This window comes from Balaenoptera borealis (assembly GCF_965194805.1).
Source record: "Balaenoptera borealis genome assembly, chromosome: 2".
In the NCBI taxonomy this organism is placed as follows: Eukaryota; Metazoa; Chordata; class Mammalia; order Artiodactyla; family Balaenopteridae; genus Balaenoptera; species Balaenoptera borealis.
In genome coordinates, this window is record NC_138867.1 from 182,615,621 (window position 1) to 182,635,522 (window position 19,902).

The 19,902-nt window shown below is 45.7% G+C and overlaps 2 protein-coding genes and 1 pseudogene across 3 annotated transcripts in view; all 3 read left to right on the forward strand.

Annotated features, from left to right (window-relative positions):
• The first annotated feature begins 680 nt into the window (after nt 1-680).
• LOC309624093 (heterogeneous nuclear ribonucleoproteins A2/B1-like) overlaps nt 681-19,902 on the forward strand; it is a 28,427-nt pseudogene continuing 9,205 nt past the window's right edge. Inside the window, exons 1-2 of the transcript XR_014249959.1 lie at nt 681-1,162; nt 1,593-5,402. The product of XR_014249959.1 is annotated as a heterogeneous nuclear ribonucleoproteins A2/B1-like (transcript). The remainder of the gene's footprint in view (nt 1,163-1,592; nt 5,403-19,902) is intronic.
• Nucleotides 1,221-1,653, forward strand: LOC309624092 (cytochrome c oxidase subunit 7B, mitochondrial; the record flags this gene model as incomplete). Its single annotated transcript, XM_082381736.1, has 1 exon — nt 1,221-1,653. The coding sequence occupies one exon, from the start codon at nt 1,221-1,223 to the stop codon at nt 1,461-1,463; it is 243 nt and encodes an 80-aa protein (XP_082237862.1). The 3' UTR covers nt 1,464-1,653.
• On the forward strand, nt 7,521-19,822 carry LOC309624077 (zinc finger protein 77-like). Its single transcript, XM_082381690.1, has 4 exons — nt 7,521-7,691; nt 15,723-15,849; nt 17,933-18,113; nt 18,530-19,822. Exons 1-4 carry the CDS (start codon nt 7,689-7,691, stop codon nt 19,635-19,637), a joined length of 1,419 nt encoding a protein of 472 aa, XP_082237816.1. The 5' UTR covers nt 7,521-7,688; the 3' UTR covers nt 19,638-19,822.

A 19,902-nucleotide genomic window follows, 5' to 3' on the forward strand; every position in this document is an offset into this window, starting at 1 on the left:
TTAATCGGAGTGAGGCCTCCCGGAGGTCCTCATCTTAGCACCAACACCTGGCTGTATCCAACTGCCTGCAAACTCCAGTGCTGAACGCCTCAGGCCAAACAACAAGTAAGACAGGAATACAGGCACTAGCAACACAAGAAACAAATAGATAAACTGGACCTTATCAAAAGTAAAATCTTTTGTGCATCCAAGGACACTATCAAGAGAGTGAAAAGACACCCCACAGAATGGGAGAACATATTGGGAATCATATATGCGATAAGGTTTTATTATCCAGGACACATTAAACAGCCATGCATATCAATAATAAAAATGCAAACAACCCAGTTAAAAAATGGGAAAGAAGTTGAATAGACTTTTGTCCAAGAGTGATATACAAATGGCCAATAAACAGATGAAAATTTTCTCCACATCGCTAATCATCAGGGAAATGCACGTCAAAACCACATGAGATAACCACTTTGCACCTGCTAGGATGGCTAGAATCATGGCCAGAAGTGTTGTCAAGGAGAAAAGCAGCGGCGGTGGCTCTAGCGACAGTAGCAGTAGCGCCGGGTCCAGAGAGTGGAGGTGCTCCTAGAGCAGCGGCAGTTCTGACTACAGCGCGGGGACGAGTCCGGTTCGTGTTCGTCCGCGGAGATCTCTCTCATCTCGCTCGGCCGCGGGAAATTTGGGCTGAAGCGACTGAGTCCGCGATGGAGAGAGAAAAGGAACAAATCCGTAAACTTTATTGGTGGCCTGAGCTTTGAAACTACAGAAGAAAGTTTGAAGAACTACTGCGAACAATGGGGAAAACTTACAGATTGTGTGGTAATGAGGGATCCTGCAAGCAAAAGATCAAGAGGATTTGGTTTTGTAACTTTTTCGTCCATGGCTGAGACTGATGCTGCCATGACTGCCAGACCTCATTCAACTGATGGGAGAGCGGTTGAGCCAAAACGTGCTGTTTGCAAGAGGGGAATCTGGAAAGCCAGAGGCTCATGTCACTGTGAAGAAGCTGTTTGTAGGTGGAATTAAAGAAGATACTGAGGAACATCATCTTAGAGATTACTTGGAGGCATATGGACAAATTGATACCATTGAGATAATTACTGATAGGCAGTCTGGAAAGAAAAGAGGCTTTGGGTTTGTTACTTTTGATAAGTATGATCCTGTGGATAAGACTGTGTTGCAAAGAAGTCAGCAACTGCAGTTGCCGCCGTTCTGTCTTCAGCTTCACGATGTTTCCCTTGGCCAAAAACGCACTAAGTCATCTCCGAGTTCGAAGCATTCCGCAAACAATGGCAAGGCAGAGCCACCAGAAGCGGGCACCTAATTTCCATGACAAATATGGTAATGCTGTATTAGCTAGTGGAGCCACTTTCTGTGTTGCTGTATGGGCATATACAGCAACACAAATTGGAATAGAATGGAACCTGTCCCCTGTTGGCAGAGTCACCCCAAAGGAATGGAGAGAACAATGATCATCCCAGCTGGTTTAATACTGAATTGTTTCAAAATCAACTCATAATTGATGCCAAGTAAAAGCATTAAAATATGGCGTGATTGAAGAAATAAAGTACATTTGAAAACCTCAAAAAAAAAAAAAAAAGACTGTGTTGCAGAAATACCATACCATCAATGGTCGCAATGCAGAAGTAAGAAAGGCTTTGTCTAGACAAGAAATGCAGGAAGTCCAAAGTCCTAGAAGTGGAAGAGGAGGCCACTTTGGTTTTGGAGATTCTCGCGGTGCTGGTGGCAATTTTGGACCAGGAAGTAACTTAAGAGGAGGACCTGATGGATATGGAAGTGGTCCTGGATTTAGGGATGGGTATCCTGGGTATGGAGGAAGACCTGGAGGTGGCAATTTTGGAGGTGGCCCAGGTTATGGAGGAGGAGGAGGAGAGTATGGTGGTAGAGGTTCTGGATCTGGCAACCAGGGTGGGAGCTCCTGGGGTGGGTGTGGTATCTATGGAGGAAGAAATTGTGGAAGTGGAAATGGCAAAGATTTTGGAAATTATAACCAGCAACCTTCTAACTACGGTCCAATGAAGAGTGAAAACTTTGGTGGTAGCAGGAACATGGGGGGACCATATGGTGGAAGAAACTATGGTCCAGGAAGCAGTGAAGGAAGTGGGGGTTATGGAGGGAGAAGCCGATATTGATCTTCTTCCTATTTACCGTGGGCTTCACTGTATAAATACAAGAGGATGAGAGCCCAGAGGTAACAGAACAGCTTCAGGTGATTGAAATAACAATGTTAAGGAAACTCTTATCTCAGTCATGCATAAGTATGCAGTAATATGGCAGAAGACACCAGAGCAGATGCAGAGAGCCATTTTGTGAATGGATTGGATTATTTAATAACATTACTGTGGAGGAAGGATTGTAAAAAAAAAAAAAATGTGCCTTTGAGACAGTTTCTTAGCTTTTTAATTATTGTTTCTTTCTAGCGGTCTTTGTAAGTGTAGAAGCATTCCTTGTTTGATAATGTTAAATTTGTAAGTTTCAGGTGACATGTAAAACCTTTTTTAAGATTTTTCTCAAAGTTTTGAAAAGCTATTAGCCAGGATCATGGTGTAATAAGACATAACATTTTTCCTTTAAAAAAATTCAAGTGCGTCTGTAGAGTTAAGAAGCTGTTGTACATTTATGATTTAATAAAATAATTCTAAAGGAAAAAACAAAGAAATGTTGTCAAGGATATGGAGAAATTAGAACCCTGTACACTGCTGGTGGGAATGTAAAATGGTGCAGGCACTGTGGGTAAGAGCTTGGTGGTTCCTCAAAAAGTTAAACATGAAATTAACCCTGTGAGCCAACATTTCCACTCCTGCCTATACTGAAACAGATGCTCAAATACGTGTACGTGAATGCTGGTTGCAGCACTATTCACAATAGCCAAAAGGTGGAAATGTCCTGAATGTCCATCAGTGGCTGATGGAAATGTCCCGAATGTCCATCAGTGGCTGAATGGATAAACAAAGTGTAACCTGTACGTAGGATGAGAATAATAGTCATAAAAAGTAAGGAAAGCTCTAACACATGCTGCAACATGAATGAAACCTTGAAAATATGCTGAGGAAAAAAGCCAGACACAAAAGACCAATATTGTATGATTTCATTTAGGTATATACAATGTCCAGACTAGGTAAATCCAAACACGGAAAAAAAAATTTTTTTTAAAGAATTTTTTTGGCCATGCCTCGCAGCTTGTGGGATCTTAGTTCCCCCACCAGGGATTGAACCCAGGCCCTCAGCAGTGAAACTGCAGAGTCCTAACCACTGGACTGCCAGGGAATTCCCAGACAGAAAGTATTTTAGTGGTGACCAAGAGGTAGGGTTATCATGGCTATAATGGCCTTATAATTTGTTTTTAAACGAGTGTACAGTTCACATACCATAACGTTCACACTTTTAAGTGTAAAACTCAGTGGCTTTTTGTACATTGCACAGCTGTCCAACCATCACTATACAGTGTGAAAAAGGAAATATAACTTTTACATTTCAAAATTCACAGAGACTGACTAAAAGCTGATCTGACATAAATTTCCCTGCAGTATAAAATGCACACCTGAGAACTGTGACATCTCAGTGGCTGTGCTGAGACCAGTTCTGCAGGGAGACTGGGACCTCAGGGTCTGACTTCCCATGGGGTAAAGCTCCCTGGGCCTTGGGTAGCTGACCTCAAGCCCCAAAGGTGGGAGCTTGGACTAAGGGCAGAGCCTCCTGCTGTTAAAGGTCACACATGGACCAAGCCTGACCCTGCGTAGCACATGGTGGTGTCTTTGAGTCTTTGTTCTTAAAGGGCATGTTTCCACAATGACCTTGCCCTGGGCCACGCCTTGACACTGTAGATGACCAAGCTGATGAAAGAAATTTTCACCTATTGAGGTATGGGGAAGTTATTCGGGCTTATACATGATTTAACTCGAATCTTATGCTAACTAAAATGGCCTGTTTGTGGCCTATCAAACACATTGTCTGCTTTAATTATTTGTTGTTGTTGTTGTTTTTTAATTAATTAATTTATTTATTTATTTTTGGCTGTGTTGGGTCTTCGTTTCTGTGCGAGGGCTTTCTCCAGTTGCGGCGAGCGGGGGCCACTCTTCATCGCGGAGCGCGGGCCTCTCACTGTCGCGGCCTCTCCCGTTGCGGAGCACAGGCTCCAGACGCGCAGGCTCAGTATGTGGCTCACGGGCTTAGTTGCTCCGCGGCATGTGGGATCCTCCCAGACCAGTGCTCTAACCCGTGTCCCCTGCATTGGCAGGCAGATTCCTAACCACTGCGCCACCAGGGAAGCCCTGCTTTAATTATTAAAGGGCGCATTGACCAGAACAAAAGATGTCCGTGTTAAAAATAAAGACTAGATGTCTCCCTTCCTGGGACACCAATGCTGGTCCTCCTTCGATGATGACTCCCTTCCCAGGTGCCAAGGCCATAGCTACGCGTTGCCTCTTGCTGCAGCCTATGTGCTGATCTGTTTGTTTTTTGCCGTTTTTTAAAAAAATATTTACTTATTTGGCCGCACCGGGTCTTAGTTGCAGCACGCGAGATCTTCGTTGTGGCATGCGGGGTCTTTAGTTGCAGCGTGTGGGATCTAGTTCCCTGACCAAGGGTTGAACCCACGCCCCCTGCACTGGGAGCACGAAGTGTTAACCAGTGGACCACCGGGGAAGTCCCTGATCTGTTCGTTTTTGGAAACTTGAAGGAATGTTTCCCTGCCTTGTTTGCTGTTAAGAGTTCTGACAAGATAGAAAACGGTGCTAAAAACCATGCTTCTCCTGAGCAGGTCCTCTGAGTTATCTGAGAGGCCGTCTTAAGGGCTCTAGTCTTCAGTTTGGCTCAAAAGACTTTTCTGTTCCTATTATAGATCGTTTATTTTTTATTTCCATCAACAAGGCCCTATGACCCGTATTTTCTCATCCTCATTCCGGATATGGAGCGATCCCCGGGGAAACTGAGTCTGGACTTCCAGGTGCAGGAGGAGGACACAGGGGAGCCACCGACCAGATGCCACAGGGGTGTGCCGCGCCCAGAGCTCGTTCTGCACGGAGCCCAATTCCCAGGCGGGCGGATCAGCCACGCGTGTCCCTGTGGCCTGTCATTCGGAGGCAGGGGCGAGGTCTGGTTGAACTGTCCAATCAGCGGCGACTGGGGTCCGGACAAACAGCAATCAGGATAGAGGGGGACTAGGAGGACTGTCCATCAGGGCAGGGGCGGGGCAAGGATTACTGTCCAATCAGAGCCCGGGCCCCGGAGAGGGCGGGCGGCGCGCGCGTTCCCAGCCCGCGGAAGTTTTTCTGCGCTTGTGCGAACTTGTCCTGCGCGGCTTCAGGTGTCGCGTCCCCGTCGGTCTCACCTGCCCAGGTCGGAGGGTCGCCCCGAGGACGCTTCGGAGAACCCGGAAAGAGGCAGAGATGGTGAGTGCACCGCTCAGGGCCCTAACAGGGAAAAGGCTGGTTCGAACGGTACGGAACTTGCCGAAAGCGACGGACGGGCCAGGGTCTCCCCGTGTCCCACCCACCCCGGAGTCCCGACCCGAGTCTCCCCCTCGGCCGCGGGCTGAGGACCTGCCGTGTTGCTCCGTCACTGCTCGGGGTCCGGGGCGTCCGGACCGAATCTTTGGCCCCGTGGGGGTCGGAGGGAGGACAGGACTACTCTCGACGCGGGCCGTTAGGCGCTGGGGCGTGGGGGACCCGCCCTGGACCTGACAGATAAAGTCAAGCCTGGACTTGTCAAGGAGACTGTATTGCAAATACTGTTGCGATAGCGCCGAGGCTCGGATCTCAGAGATGTGCCAGCGTCTCCAACTGCACAGCAAAGGGCTTTTCTGTGTGAGGAGGGCGAGCGGGAGGGAAGTTGGGCGAGTGAGAGCGGTGCGCGGAGTGCGGGGCCAGCGTGGCTGGACTGGACAGGGCTCCCTCGGTCACCTGTTGTCTGGAGAAGCTGACCAGGGGCTTGTTCGGAACCTCAGTGTTGCTCAGACGTGGGGGCGACACCCCGTCCAGGGAGAAGGCTGACGATGTGGGTTAAGAAACAGGACACAGAGAACTTGGTCAAGCCCAAATGTGTGGGCAGGAGGGCCGGATCTCCTCGTGTCAAAGATAAAATGTCAAAGTGGGGCTGGCCCCTGAATACATGCAGGGAGCATCACAGAATGTCTTTGTACTCTGGGAACAGATTCACAGTGACCTTGCCCCGAGGCCAACCCCTGACTCAGGAGGTCCGCAGGCCCTCCTTTCTCATGTGGAACAGTAATCAGTATTGAGCTTTATTTGGGGTCTTAGGAATTGCAACTTGGGGGACCCAGGTTTGAGTTGATGGAATACAATTTATGGTTTTGAGGCATAAGAAAGAAAATTTAAGCATAACATTACTCTCTGCCCTTATTGGGCCCTCCCTAATGTGCATTGTGCATCTGCATTATACATTAACCAGACCTTCTCAAAGGTAGGAATGTCTGCTCCACCGGAAAGATCAAATTTTTTTCCTCGTTCTGCCACCAGCAATGTAACTCCAAGATAACATACCTTTCCTAATCCTGTCAGGGGTCATGCTGATCTGCTGCAGATCTAGACTATGTATTTTTGGTGAACCTTATGTGAGATGTCATTGTGTCATTTTGATATATGCTCCTTTGTCTCAAAAATGTATATGATGGCCTTAGACTTCTAGTAAGTGGAACAGCCCTCTGAGTTTTATGAGAGACTGTCTCCTGGGTTATAATCCTCACATAGGCTTAAACAAAATTTTCTATTTTCTCTTTTAGATCGACTATTCATTAATTTTTCATCAACAGCGTAACACTGAAAGTGTTGTAGGGAGGAGAAAGAGTAACAGACTTACTAAAGGAAAAGCCACAGGGTGGTTAAAGTTGCCTGGCATGAATTATGATAGACTGACACAGGGAATGAAATATTTGTCCTTAAGGAATAGGCTGTCACGAGTTATTTAGGGGAAGGGTCCAATAAGTATCTTGACTTTCTGGGTCATTGGGCAGATGTTCTGGATGCCTGCGTTAAGGCAGTAAGTGGTCAAAAGTTCAGATTCCATCTGGGCTGAGACCTGCATAAGTTCCACTTCCTCAGTGGCCTCCTGGCTCCATTTTAGAGCGCTCTCTTAGCAATACTGACTCCATTTTGATTTTCCCTTCACACCTGTCCCCTGCTGTCCTGGCTCCCGGACTTAGGGGGGCAGCCCTGGACAGGGGGCACTGAGGGGAACTGAGTGGCACTTTTCTGTTCAGGAGAAGGGGACTGCAAGCTGTGGGCTGATGCTGTATCTGTCTGGCCAGGAGTATATTCGGCTTAGAGTCCACCAGGGCAGCCAGGTCTGGCGCCCCATAGAAAGCCAGGCAGTAAACGGCTGAAGCCACCCACCCGCACTTCCGCCCTGCTCCGTCACGTGGCCTACAGCCCGCCCTTCTCTCAGAATCCAGGCCTGCACCCGTTGTCAATCAGGGCCCAAAAAGGGGGTGTGCCCAGAGACCCGTCCAATTAAGGTGCGAAGTCTTGGAGCCTCATCCAATCAGAGAAGGGGGCGGGCGCATTGGTGTACGTGGTGACGTCGCTCTTAGCCGACCTGGTGTTCTGTCGCAACTACTTCAGGGGGCCTCAGGTGTCCCGTCGCTGTCGCTCTAACCTGCCGGAGCTGTTGAGCTGCAGGGCCGCGGGGAGGACGACCTGAATGCGCGGAGAGGGGCTGAAATGGTGAGTGCGTGGGGCTGGCGCCGAGACCGTCTGGGGCTGGTTCGAATTGGCCGGAAGCTGCAGCAGGATAGGACTCCGTGACCCCGGTCCGGACCCTAGTTTCCACCCTCGACCGCGTCGTGCGGTCCCAGGGTCCTGTCCAGTCCTCGAGTGGGGTCTCGGATCCCAACTCGGGTGTCTGCCCTCGACCGCAACGTGGGATCCCGTGAGTTCCGACCCAGTCCCTGTCCCGGTGGGTGTTTGAGCGAGGACGGGGCGAGCCCCTGGAGCGGGCGGTCAGGCGCTGGGGTCCCGCCCTGGACCTGACAGATAATGTCAAGTCCAGGGTTGGTCAGGGAGAGTGTTTTGCAATTAATGTTGCGATAGGGCCGAAGCTCGGATCTCAGGGATGTGCCAGCGTCTCCAACCACACAGCAAAGGGCTTTTCTCTTCTGTGAGAGGAGGGTGAGAGGAAGGCGGATTGACAGAACCAGAGGTCCTGTGGTCAGGGCGTCCTCGGCCCAGGTGAGAGGGGATTTGCTCTGCAGCTCAGTGATGCTCAGTTTGGGAGGTGTAGCGGGGAGTGACCCAGAGTCAGGGGCATTTGGGAAGAGAAGCCTGAGTAAAGTTTAGGTAAAAAATGGATGTTGAGCTTAAAAATAAGTTATTTACTAGGAAAAATGGATTTATTTGGGAACAGAAAAAAATTGCAATTCGGGACAGACAAGGTATAGCAAAAGCCATAGGCAAGTCCAACAGACTTATTTATTGGAGAAAAAGGAGGGAGTTGGGAGGGGTTGTATTGATGTAAAGTCCGTGGAGAGATGGAGAATTCAGGTTGATGCTGGTTTCTCATTGGCTAGTTGCTGGGGTAGCCAGTTTCTTGAGAAGATGCAATGTATGTACATCTTTTTCTGTTGAGGCCCGTAATTGTTGATTCTTTTGTGTTTTCAATTTTTCTGTTGGGGATTGTAATTGACATTTCTTCCTGTAATTGATGTCAAGTGGTACTGGGTGAGGCGCTTCCTTCTGCACCCACCCACACTTCTTTTTAGTGCGTTTTCTCTTTTTAAATTTTCACATGGGCCGTTGAGAACACTAGGTCAACCCTATGGCATTAAAAAAATTACAAACTTTCCAACAAGAGACCTTTATTCAAATGAGTTCCTGCAGGGGGAGAAGGGTCTGTTGCACCAGGCACAGGGGGCTCTGCAGGAAGGGAGACATGTGAACCTAAGATCTGCAAGTGTCTCAAGAGTTGGGCAAAGAGAGTTTTTCTCTTATACAGAGGAGTAAACAACACCAGTAGGGACCAGGTGTGATGCTCAGATAGCAGATCCCTGAGGCCAGCCTGTCCTTAGGGGTCTGTCGGCTGGCTGCGGTGAGGCCAGGTCAGGGGGAAGGAGAGGAGCTGAACCAAAGTTTGGCCAACAAGCATTTGTTCTGCTTGGTCAGTGGGGGGAACAGTTCCGCTAATCACTGATGAGGTGGAGATGGGGCTTTCGGGGGACTGCGTCTGGCCTTGTCCTGGGTAAACAAGGGGCCTCCGTGTGAGTCTTATCTGAGTCAGGTGGGGCACAGGGGCGGTTTCTTGCAGCCTGCTGTTTTCCAGAACACCAAAGGGTGGGGGGTCCTTTCAGCTTCCATCGAAGTTTCCAGGAGCACAGGGCTCAGGGAGGGTTCAGCATTGTCCCCTGACACCTGTGAGCTGCCTCCTCTGGGTCCAGCTCGGCACTAATAGCTTCCCCTAATCCAGCTTCCAGTTTCAGCAAGTGTAAAATTCTGCATTCTTTCTGCCTGGTTTCTTCTCCTTAGTGAGGGTAGTAAGCATCTCAGGTCTTTGCCCTTTCCTGCTGACTTGTATTATTCTGGGCCTTTGGGCCTTAACCAGAGATGCCTCTGGGGAGAAGTGTCTCAGTACAGAAAATGTTTTCTCTTCCATTAGAATTTCAGGAAATGCAGGCAGTCCCACCCCTTCATGTGAAATGGGTGGAGAGATGGATTAAAAAGATTCAGAGAAATTGTAATGACTCTTCCATGCAGGGTGCAGAGTTCTGACACTGTCTGAATCTGGTCCACTAACTGTTACTACCTGGACAACAGAGATGAATGGAAATTCTGTGCAATGTGACCAGGGCTATTGAGACTTGCTTACTTCTGATTAGACGAGTTACAGCTTGTCATCATGAGGTTATTAGTGAACTGATGCCTGTCTTCTGAAAGGGATGAGCAGTAACCAGTTGCTCAAACCATAAAAGTGCCCTAGAATTTCCCTCTCCTACGTTATCCATGAACACAGGAGGAAGCAGTGATCCTGCAGGTTCTCATTTACACACTGAGACAGGGGTCTTTGTCTCCTGTAAATGACCCACGGTGCTTGAAGCAGGTGCATCATCTGGGGCGGGGACAAACTGAGCCTGTGAGGGAGGTGAAGGAAGGTGCCCTGGGGTCTTGCCCCGCCCCGCCTCCTCCCCGCCCCCCCCATTGCAGGTGGCCTCCAGACCGTAGAACCACCACAGAAGGAGCTGTTGATGGCACGAGCATGGGGCAGGGCATCCAGCTCCAGAAGTGCTGGGGTCGGTTTGTCCTCTGAGGTTGTGCTGCCCTCGGCTGTCTCTTGACCTTTGCTTTTGGCCTCATTCAGTGAGTTGGTGGATTGAGTGTGATGTGTGCACCCTGAGTGAGTCTGTGAAGGTCAGATGTGGGGAAGGCTCCTTGGGCTCAACTGCTGTTCAGAGGGTCGATGAATTAGAGAGTTTCTCTGGGTCAGAACTTCAACTTGAACGTTTCCTCCTGGGTGAGAATTGAGGCCCAGAGGAGGGGGCATTTCTACACTGAGGTGGAGCTCAGTCCTTCCCCCTGCCCTGCGGGTACCCATCCAGCTTGGATGGCTTTGACCTTCTGACTTGGGGTTTCCTTGTGCACCGTGGGCAGCACGCTGCTGATCTGAGTGGCTCACACTTGACTGCTCTTCCCTTTCGTTTCCTCCTTGATACAGTGTTCTGCCCTGTGACTCAGTGTGCAAGCATGTAAGACTTTTTTGTTCCATTACTTGAAAGTGTAGGGTTGTTTGGTTTTTATAGATTTCACCAATTTTATATGTATGTGTATGTGTGTGTACAGTTTTATCATGTGTACATGTGTATAGCCATCACCACAATCAAGATACAGCACTATTCTATCACTATAAAGATAGTTCCTGCTATCCCTTTATAGTCACACAAACCCCACTTCCTTCTCCCCCTCACCCCTAACTTCTGACAACCACTTATCTGTTCTTCATTTCTATAATTCTTCTAGTAATTTTTTAAATATTTATTTGGTTGCACTGGGTCTTAGTTGCAGCAGGCAGGCTCCTTAGTTGTGGCATGCAAACTCTTACTTGCAGCATGCATGTGGGATCTAGTTCCCTGACCAGGGATTGAACCCGGGCCCCCTGCATTGGGAGCACGGAGTCCTATCCACTGCACCACCAGGGAAGTCCCTCTTCTAGTAATTTTCTATTGCATACTTTTTTCAACTCTTTCTGGGACTCCAGTGATACTAATGTTTTATCTTTTGTGTTTGTCCCACAGGTCACTAAGGCTCTTTCACTTTTTTTTGGTCTATTTTCTCTCTGTTGTTCAGATTGGGTAAATTCTGATGTTCTACCTTCAAGTTGACTGATTCTTTCCTCTGTCTTATTCATTCTGTATTGAAACCATCCAGTTTTTTAGTTCAGTTGTTATATTTTTCAGTTCTAAAATATCCATTTGTTTCTTCTTTATATCTTTTCTTTCTTTGCTGAGACTTTCAATTTTTTATTTGTTTCAGGTGTGTTTGTAATTACTCCCTTAAGTATTTTTCAGTGGCTTTAAAATCCTTGTCAGATAATTCCATGTGTGATTTTGGTGTTGGTGTCTGTTGATTGTCGTTTTTTGTTTGTTTTATTATTATTTGGCTGCGTCGGGTCTTAGTTGTGGTACACGGATCTTCGTTGCAGCGCGTGGGCTCTTCCTTGTGGCGCGCAGGCTTATTTGCCCTGCGGCATGTGGGATCTTAGTTCCCCCACCAGGGATCCAACCCGCGTCCCCTGCATTGGAAGCCGGATTCTTTACCACTGGACCACCAGTGAAGTCCCTTGCATTTCAGTTTTTGTTGCACTTAGGAGATACTGCGTTGTTTGCAAATTGAAAGTGTTGTGCAACCCTGCATCTGAGCAAGTCTGTGGGTGCCATTTTCAGAGTGTTTGCTCACTGATGGTCAGCATTTTTTAGCAATAGTGTTTTTTAATGTATATACAAGGTTTTTTAGATATAAGTCTATTGAACACTTAAAAGACTATGTGACTTTTACCTGTACAGGGAAGCCAAAAAATTTGTGTAATTCACTTTATTGCAATATTTCCTTTATTGTGGTGCTCTGGAATTAAACCCACAGTGTTGCCAAGGCCTGCATGTATTTTTTCCTGGTAAAACGACGCCATTAGTTTTCTCTATTAATGATTTTAAAACTCAAGCATGTACTGCAGGTCAGCATTAGAGAGATTTCTATGTCTATTATTACCAAGAGATGAGGGTGAGAAATATATTTGGATATTTGAAAAGACTCTCTGAGCAGAAACAAGAGTTGAAAAGTGGTTTTATGATAAACCATTCAGAAGACCTCAGTCATCCAATACTAAAAACACAGAACAGAAGATAAACAGGCACTAAGCATGTGCCATTGTCTCCAGCACGTGACACGTGCCACGTGACATATTAAGGCATCTTTTGCTCCCATCCTGGTATATGCAGCAGAGAGACAGGCTTTAAATGGGAACCAGCACTTCTGCTCAAATGCATTGGGCAGATTTGTTTTTTATATTCTCCCATTCCATACACCCTGAAAGCTCTCATGATGAAGCACTTCTTGACCCATAGCAGCCCAACGGTGTACACAGATATCTATTTACTAGAGAGGAGCAGTTCCCCGTTGAACAGTAGGAAGGAATTAGAAGAGGGTAATGTATAAAGTCCCAAGACTGATACATTAGTTGCTCTCAAGAAATTTATGCTTCGGTGATAAGGAGATAGACGAGATGAAGACTTAACTAAAGATGAGATTCCATTATTATGGATCCTGCGGGGGAATAATGGTTCATCGGTATTTTGCTCCATTGGGATAAGAGTTTGAAAAGCACTTCATACGCCTTAAAAAAAATCACGTTTACTAGAGTAAGATCATTTAACTTAATACTAATTATTTATTATTTCCCATATTTGTCCATTTTCAAAGCTCAACAGGCTCCATAAAGTATACTGAAGAGTTACCTGTTCACTTGTTGTTAAGGCAGGTGCGTGGAAATAGTGTACTAGAACTACATCTTTTATGAACTGTCAGCTTGCAACATTTCCCCCTCAAGAAAGGTATCAAAAATTGTGCTTTATGGGAACCTCCCTCCATACTAGGAAAGACTATGAAAGATTTTGAGCCCGGTTCCTTTTTGAAAAGACAGTCTTTCCTCATCTCCAAGACTGAGCATCATTCATCACCTTTAGGGCCAGTCATGTTTAAAGGCTTCACATCCACTCAGCCCATCCTCAGGAGCTGCTTCTTGCCGAGCCGTGTTATCTGCCAGCTCTTCATTCTGGGCTTTTGAAAGTGGTTCTTTTTTGTCTTTTTTCTTTCTTGATGGGGCCGTTTTAGGAGTTTCAACAAGGATGATCAGGCTTATGGGTGGTGCAGGGTATTGGGAGGACTCTTCTCCAGGAGCTCTCCTTGGTGGGTGGAAACAGTCTGTAGGTGACGGCGGTTCCAAGTTGAACGTGACTGGCCCACTCTGCTTTCAGCTCACACATGGTGGAGTGTGCGACGTTACTTCTCTCCAGGAAATCTCTGTTAAGGCAGTTTGGGGAATCACCGTTTTCAGCCTGTAGTCTTGAAAGAAAACCAGACTGAATTTTCGTCTCCTGTAGAAATAGAACATCATGCGTCAAGTTCCATCTCTGGGCACGTGTTGCATCCTTGACAATTGGTTTGTGATATCTCCTCAACCTGCTGGATCTCTGAAACGTTTGTAATTTTGTTCCTTAGGCAATTCATATTCTTTTATTTGCCGAAGTTCCGGTGCGTTTGAGTAAAACTGCCATTAGATTAAGAAGAACATGTTTTTAGCTAGTCTGAATCTATTTTTTAAACAGTTTTTATTGAGGTATAATTTATGAACCGTAAGGTTTCCTGGTTTAAACTGTAAAATTCAAAAGTGTTAGAATGTTTACTGGATTGTGCAACCATCCTCATATTCTAATTTTAGATATTTTTATCACCCAGAAGAACTTGTACCTGCTGGCAGTCACCACTCATTCCAAGCCTCCGCCCGCCCTTGGTCTAGGCAGGTTATTAATCTAATTTCTGTCTCTATAGATTTGTTCATTCTGTACATTTCACATAAATGATATGATACTGCCTGTGGGCTTTTGTGAATCCTGTTAATGTTTTTAAAGTTCATTGATTTTGTGCCGTGGATTAGTACTTCATTCCTCTTGTTGCAAATAATATTCCGTTGTGAGATTACTGTGTTTGCTTATCCAAATCAGTTGATGACCTTTTGAGTTGTTTCCATTTTTTGGCTGTCATGAATCATGCTGCTGTAAACATCTGTGTATTAGTTTTTGGGGTTTTTTAAATATTTATTTATTTATTTGGCTGCATCAGGTCTTAGTTGCAGCACGTGGGCTCTTCTTCGTTGCAGCGCACGGACTTAGTTGCCCCACGGTGTGTGGGATCTTAGTTCCCCGACCAGGGATCGAGCCTGCGTCCCCTGCATTGGAAGGCGTATTCTTAACCACTGGACCACCAGGGAAGTCCCTGTGTATTAGTTTTTGTGTTGGTGTTTGCTTTCGCCTCTCTTGGGTAGATAGATACCTAGGGTGGAATTGCTGTGTTATATGGTGACACTGTGTTTATCATTTTGAGGATCTGCTGGACTGTCTTCCAAAGTGGCTTCATTTTACCTTCCCACCAGCAGTGTGTAAGGTTCCAACTTTCCCACATCCTCGCCAGCATCTGCTTGTCTGTCTTATAGCCTTCCTAGTGGGTAGGAAGAGGTATCTGCTTGTAGTTTTCATTGCATTTCCCTGATGACTAATGTCTCATATTTTCAGGTGTGTGATTAGCAAACCCCAGTTGCAGCCCCGGGTGAGGTAGCCTTGCCTTCTTTGTAGCTGATGTAGTTGGAATATTTTATCATTTCAATTTTCGGAATATATTTTTAATTAAAATTCTAATTGATAAAGATAGTTTGCTTTATATTTCAAGGGTGTAGAGTCATACCATATTGTCCTAAAAACATTAACTCGGTGATTTTTCTCTGTGTTAAAGTCATCTTTGGCTCTAATGCCATCAGATCCTTCTGTGACTCTTCTTCGTGGGGCATTATTCTTGATTTCTTGATTATTTATCTGAGAGGCCTTGCTGGCTTGACAGATCCCTCCGGAACCAGGCCTCCTTTTACCCCACAGGTGTCCCAGGCCCTGGGCCCTGGCCTGCATCTGTGCCCTCGGTGTCCACCTCATCCTGGCAGGGGGTTCGTATCTCTACCTCTGTCGGATATGACGGGACTGGCCCAGGCTTTTACATGCTGTTCAGTCCAGGCGAGAGTTGTTCAGATTCAGCATCCCTGGAAAATCAGTGTTCAAGACCTCCTGACAGTCTGCTCTGGTTCTAGGAGGTTCAAGGAAATAACTTATGAGCAGGCCAAGTGTCCATTTCCATGTCATCTGAATGATGATTTCATTTTCAATATGTGTCATACCTCACAGTCTGCTCTATCTCAGTAAAAACCGTTTTTTTTTCATTATGTGTGCATGAGTGTTTATCAGGTATTGCTGTTACACGTTGCTTCAGTTTCCAGCACTTAACCATCACTGAGTAAAATGCATTTGACTGGCTTGTGTGTGTTCATTTTCCACAAGAGTGTAAGCTCAGGAGTCCTAGGAATTGAGTCCGGTTCCTGACTGTTGGCCTCCCCATCCTCCCACACACGGGGGTGAAAAGGGAGCCTTGCTGACATGGAACCTGTGGCTGTTTCAGGACTCGGTGGTCTTTGAGGACGTGGCTGTGAACTTCACCGCAGAGGAGTGGGCTTTGCTGGACCCGCCTCAGAGGAAGCTCTACAGAGACGTGATGCTGGAGACCTTCAGGAACCTGGCCTCTGTGGGTGAGGATGGCTTCCTCCCTGCACTTAGTCTTTAGGGAAGAAATATTTCTTACAATGTTCTTTCTTACTGGAACCAAGGAATAGGAATATGTTGAAAAACAGGCAGACGTGGTCCCCACCTTTATAGAACCTACCTAGAGTCAAATAGCTTTTCCATGACCATAAATATTTCTATATTGAATTGATTTTTATTACTCTTGATCAGAATCCTGAGGCTCCCTAACTGTATAAATGTGAGCGTGGTCTCCAGTGTCACTTTGGGGCAGTGAGAGCGGCGTTATGGTTTTCACCCTGTGAAAGTTACACTGTGATCAGTGCACATTTGACCTGATAATCTTGCTGCAGTTAAACCCAAACTCACCCATCCTCAATGACATGAGGACCAGAGAATCGGCCTATCTCCTGGAGGGCTTGTTGTCCTCCATCCTCCCCATGAGGAGCTTTTCTCCACGAGCAGAACAGCAGCTAGGCACCATCCGATCTCCCAGTGGCAGCTGGGTCAGTGGAGATAGGCTTCCTCTAGGGCCTCTGTGCCTGCGATCACCAGGAGGGCACACCTCTCGGGAGGAGCAGGTTCTGGATCAGGGAGAGATATTTGGACATAACTGTTAGAAACATGACTCGGTCTTTGAGAAAGTGATGTTTGTCATTAACCTGGCTTCCCTGTTGGACTTTTCATCCATCTTTGCCCACTTGGGAAGTCTTTTTGTAGCTCCTCTTACGAAGGGAGCATTTGGGAGTGTGCATTTTGCCCGGTTCCTGCCTACTTTGCTTCTGTGAAGTATCTCTTCTGAAGTATTTCTTAGTGAACAGTCTGCCATTGTGACTCATTTTCCCTATGATGGCTAAAGTTCCAAATAGCTGAGGTCCTCAGAGTTTTTCTTTGTGTGTGTGTTAATTTTGGTTTGGACCCAATTCCAATGTGTGTGTGTGCGCGCGTGCACGTGTGTTAAGGCACCTCACACCAACAAACAATTATTGGACCAGCAGCACATCATAGAATTCAACTCAATCCTGACACCGTCTACCCAGTGATAGCCACAGATTCCACAGCTTAAGGGTTCAGTCCTTCAAGACTTACTCCATATTCCCCCACTTCAGATGCCAATCTCAAGTCCAGGCTTTTACCTGTCCTCCTGACCAACTGGCTATAAATCAGAGGTTCCCATGACCTTCTCCTTGGGTTCAACTAGTTTATTAGTGTAGCTTACAGAACTCAGAGAAACATACTACTTACTAGATCACAGGTTCATTTTAAAAGGATATAATTCAGGAACAACCAGATGTAAGAGATGCATAGGGTAAGATTTTGAAAAGGAGTTTCTGTGCCTCTCCAGGTGCCAGTCTCCCCACATCTCCACGTGTTCATCAACCCAGAAGCTCTCTGAACTTTTTTTTCATGCCTTCATTACATAGGCATGGTTGATGAAATCATTGGCCATTGGCAGTGGATTTGATCTCTAGCCCCTCCCCCATCCCCAGAGGTGTTGGGGTGTCTGGGGGTGTGGGTGGGACTGAAAGTTTCAACCCTTTAATCACATGGTGTCTCCATTGGCAACCAGCCCGCATACTTCAGTTCTTTCCAACAATTTCTTTCATTAATATAAACCCAATTGGGATGGAAAGGGCTTTTTATGAATAACAAGACACCTATTTCACCTTTCTGATCCTGAAGCGTTTTCTGGAAATGAGCACAAGAGACCACATATTATTCCATTGCTTTTACTGCTCAGGAAATTCCAAGGGTTTTAGGATCCCCGAGCAGGAAACTGTGGATAAGGACCCGATTTATCTGAGAAATATATGTTGGTCATCTGAATGACCAAATATATATATATATATATATATATATATATATATATATATATATATATATACACACACACACACACACACACACACACACACACACACACATATATTTCTGATAAATCACAATATCACACATCTTCTTCCTTCCTTTATAAAATTATTTTACATTTTTGAATTAGTCTATGGAAAGAAATCTACATGTGGTCTCTTTTCTTTCCTTTATCCCACCATTTCTTTCCCATGGATTTAATTATGTTACCAATTATTGCAGGTTCTTGCTCTCAAGTTAAAACGAGTAGATCAAGTGCTCATTGGGATATTTTGGAGACTGGACTATGCAGTGAAGAGAAAGTAGTAAGAGTCACAAGAAATGATTCCAGGTCTTTTTTGGGAGAAAACTGGGCATTTCATAACATGCAAGATCAGCATCTAACTCAGGAGAGGCATTTGAGGTGAGTGGCACTCCCACAAGGGGAAGGGGAATCTCGGCAGAGTATTAGACTCACTTGAAATTAAAGAAAAAGTGTAAACTTAGCTAAACAATTGTCTATTCACAGAATTCTTACAAAACTACTTTTATAAATGTGATGTAGATATGGAGCACCTAAAACTTAATTCAGTAGGAAACACTGGTCAGGAAACCTCGTATGTAAAAAACACTGAAAGTTACGGCTCTGCTTGAGCCGTCAGCCGGAGCATTAAACTTGTTGCACTTTGTCACAATGCAGAGAGTGGCTGAAAACATGCCCATTCATTGAAAATGGCAAATGTGTAGTCAAAATAATAATGAATAACCATCAACAAATCACTAATTAATAAATCACTTATAATCATTAATCCGTAATACTGTGCTTCCTATTTTGAACAGAAATAATTTGGTGGAGAGTCTCTGTGAAGGTAAAGAAGGTCATCAATGTCTAGAAACCCAGAACCAGATTATAGATCTTACTGTGCATAAGAGTTACCGGACTGGAATTCAGCCCCATCAATGCATTAAGTGTGGAAAAGCCTTCAGGGATCATTCTTTCCAGAAGAATCAGCAAAGATCTCACCCTGGACACAAACATTATCCATGTGAAGAATGTGGGCAAGCCTGCAGCTGTATCTCGTGCCTAAGCCCTCCCAGGGAAACAGACATTGTAGAGAAACCCGAAAAACATCAGGATGCTGGGAGAGCATCTAAGAGATGCGTGAAGAGTGACAATAGTAAACAGTCTTTAGAGTGTAAGAAGTCTGGAAAAGCTCTCACTTGTCCCTCATCTTTTCAGGAACATGAGAGAGGTCACTATGGACAGAAAATCCACATGTGTGAAGTATGTGGGAAATCCTTCAGTTATTATTGCCAACTTGCACGGCATGTGAGAACTCACACTGGAGAGAAACCCTATGAATGTAAAGAATGTGGGAAGGCTTTCACTCGCATCTCACACTTCCGAGAACATGTGAGAATGCACACTGGAGAGAAACCCTATGAATGTAAGCAGTGTGGCAAAGCTTTCAGTTGGTGCACTTACCTTCGAGAACACATGAGAACACACAGTGGAGAAAAACCCTATGAATGCAAGCAGTGCGGCAAAGCCTTCCCCTATCTCAAATCCCTGCAAGGACATGTGAGGATCCACACTGGAGAGAAACCTTACGTGTGTAAGGAATGTGGGAAATCTTACAGTTGTCCCAAATACTTTAGAAAACATGTGAAAACACACAGTGGAGTAAAACCTTATGAATGTACAGAATGTGGGAAAGCATTCATTACTTCCTCATCCCTTCGAGAACATATGAAAACACACAGTGAAGAGAAGCCCTATCAGTGTCAGCAGTGTGGGAAAGCCTTCAGGTATCCCAGATCCCTGCAAGGACACATGCTAACCCACAGTGAAGGGAAGCCATATGAATGTCAGCAGTGTGAAAAAGCCTATAGGTGTCTCATATCCCTGCAAAGACACATGAAGACACACACTGGCGAAAAATTCTGAATATAAAAACTATGGGAAAGCCTTCATTCTCCCTTAAAATCTTATAAACGGAGCAGTCACAGGAGAGAAACATTATGAACGGAAAGAATGTGGGGAAACCTTCAGCACTTCACTTATTTTATACTTGAAAACTCAGAGTAGAGAGAAATTTTTTTAATGGAAATAAATATGATTTTTCCTTTTAAGTGCCTCATCCTGAATAGGAATCCCAGTGTATTAATTTCTAGCTCATGTTAACTGATCTGAACACTTAAGATAATAACCA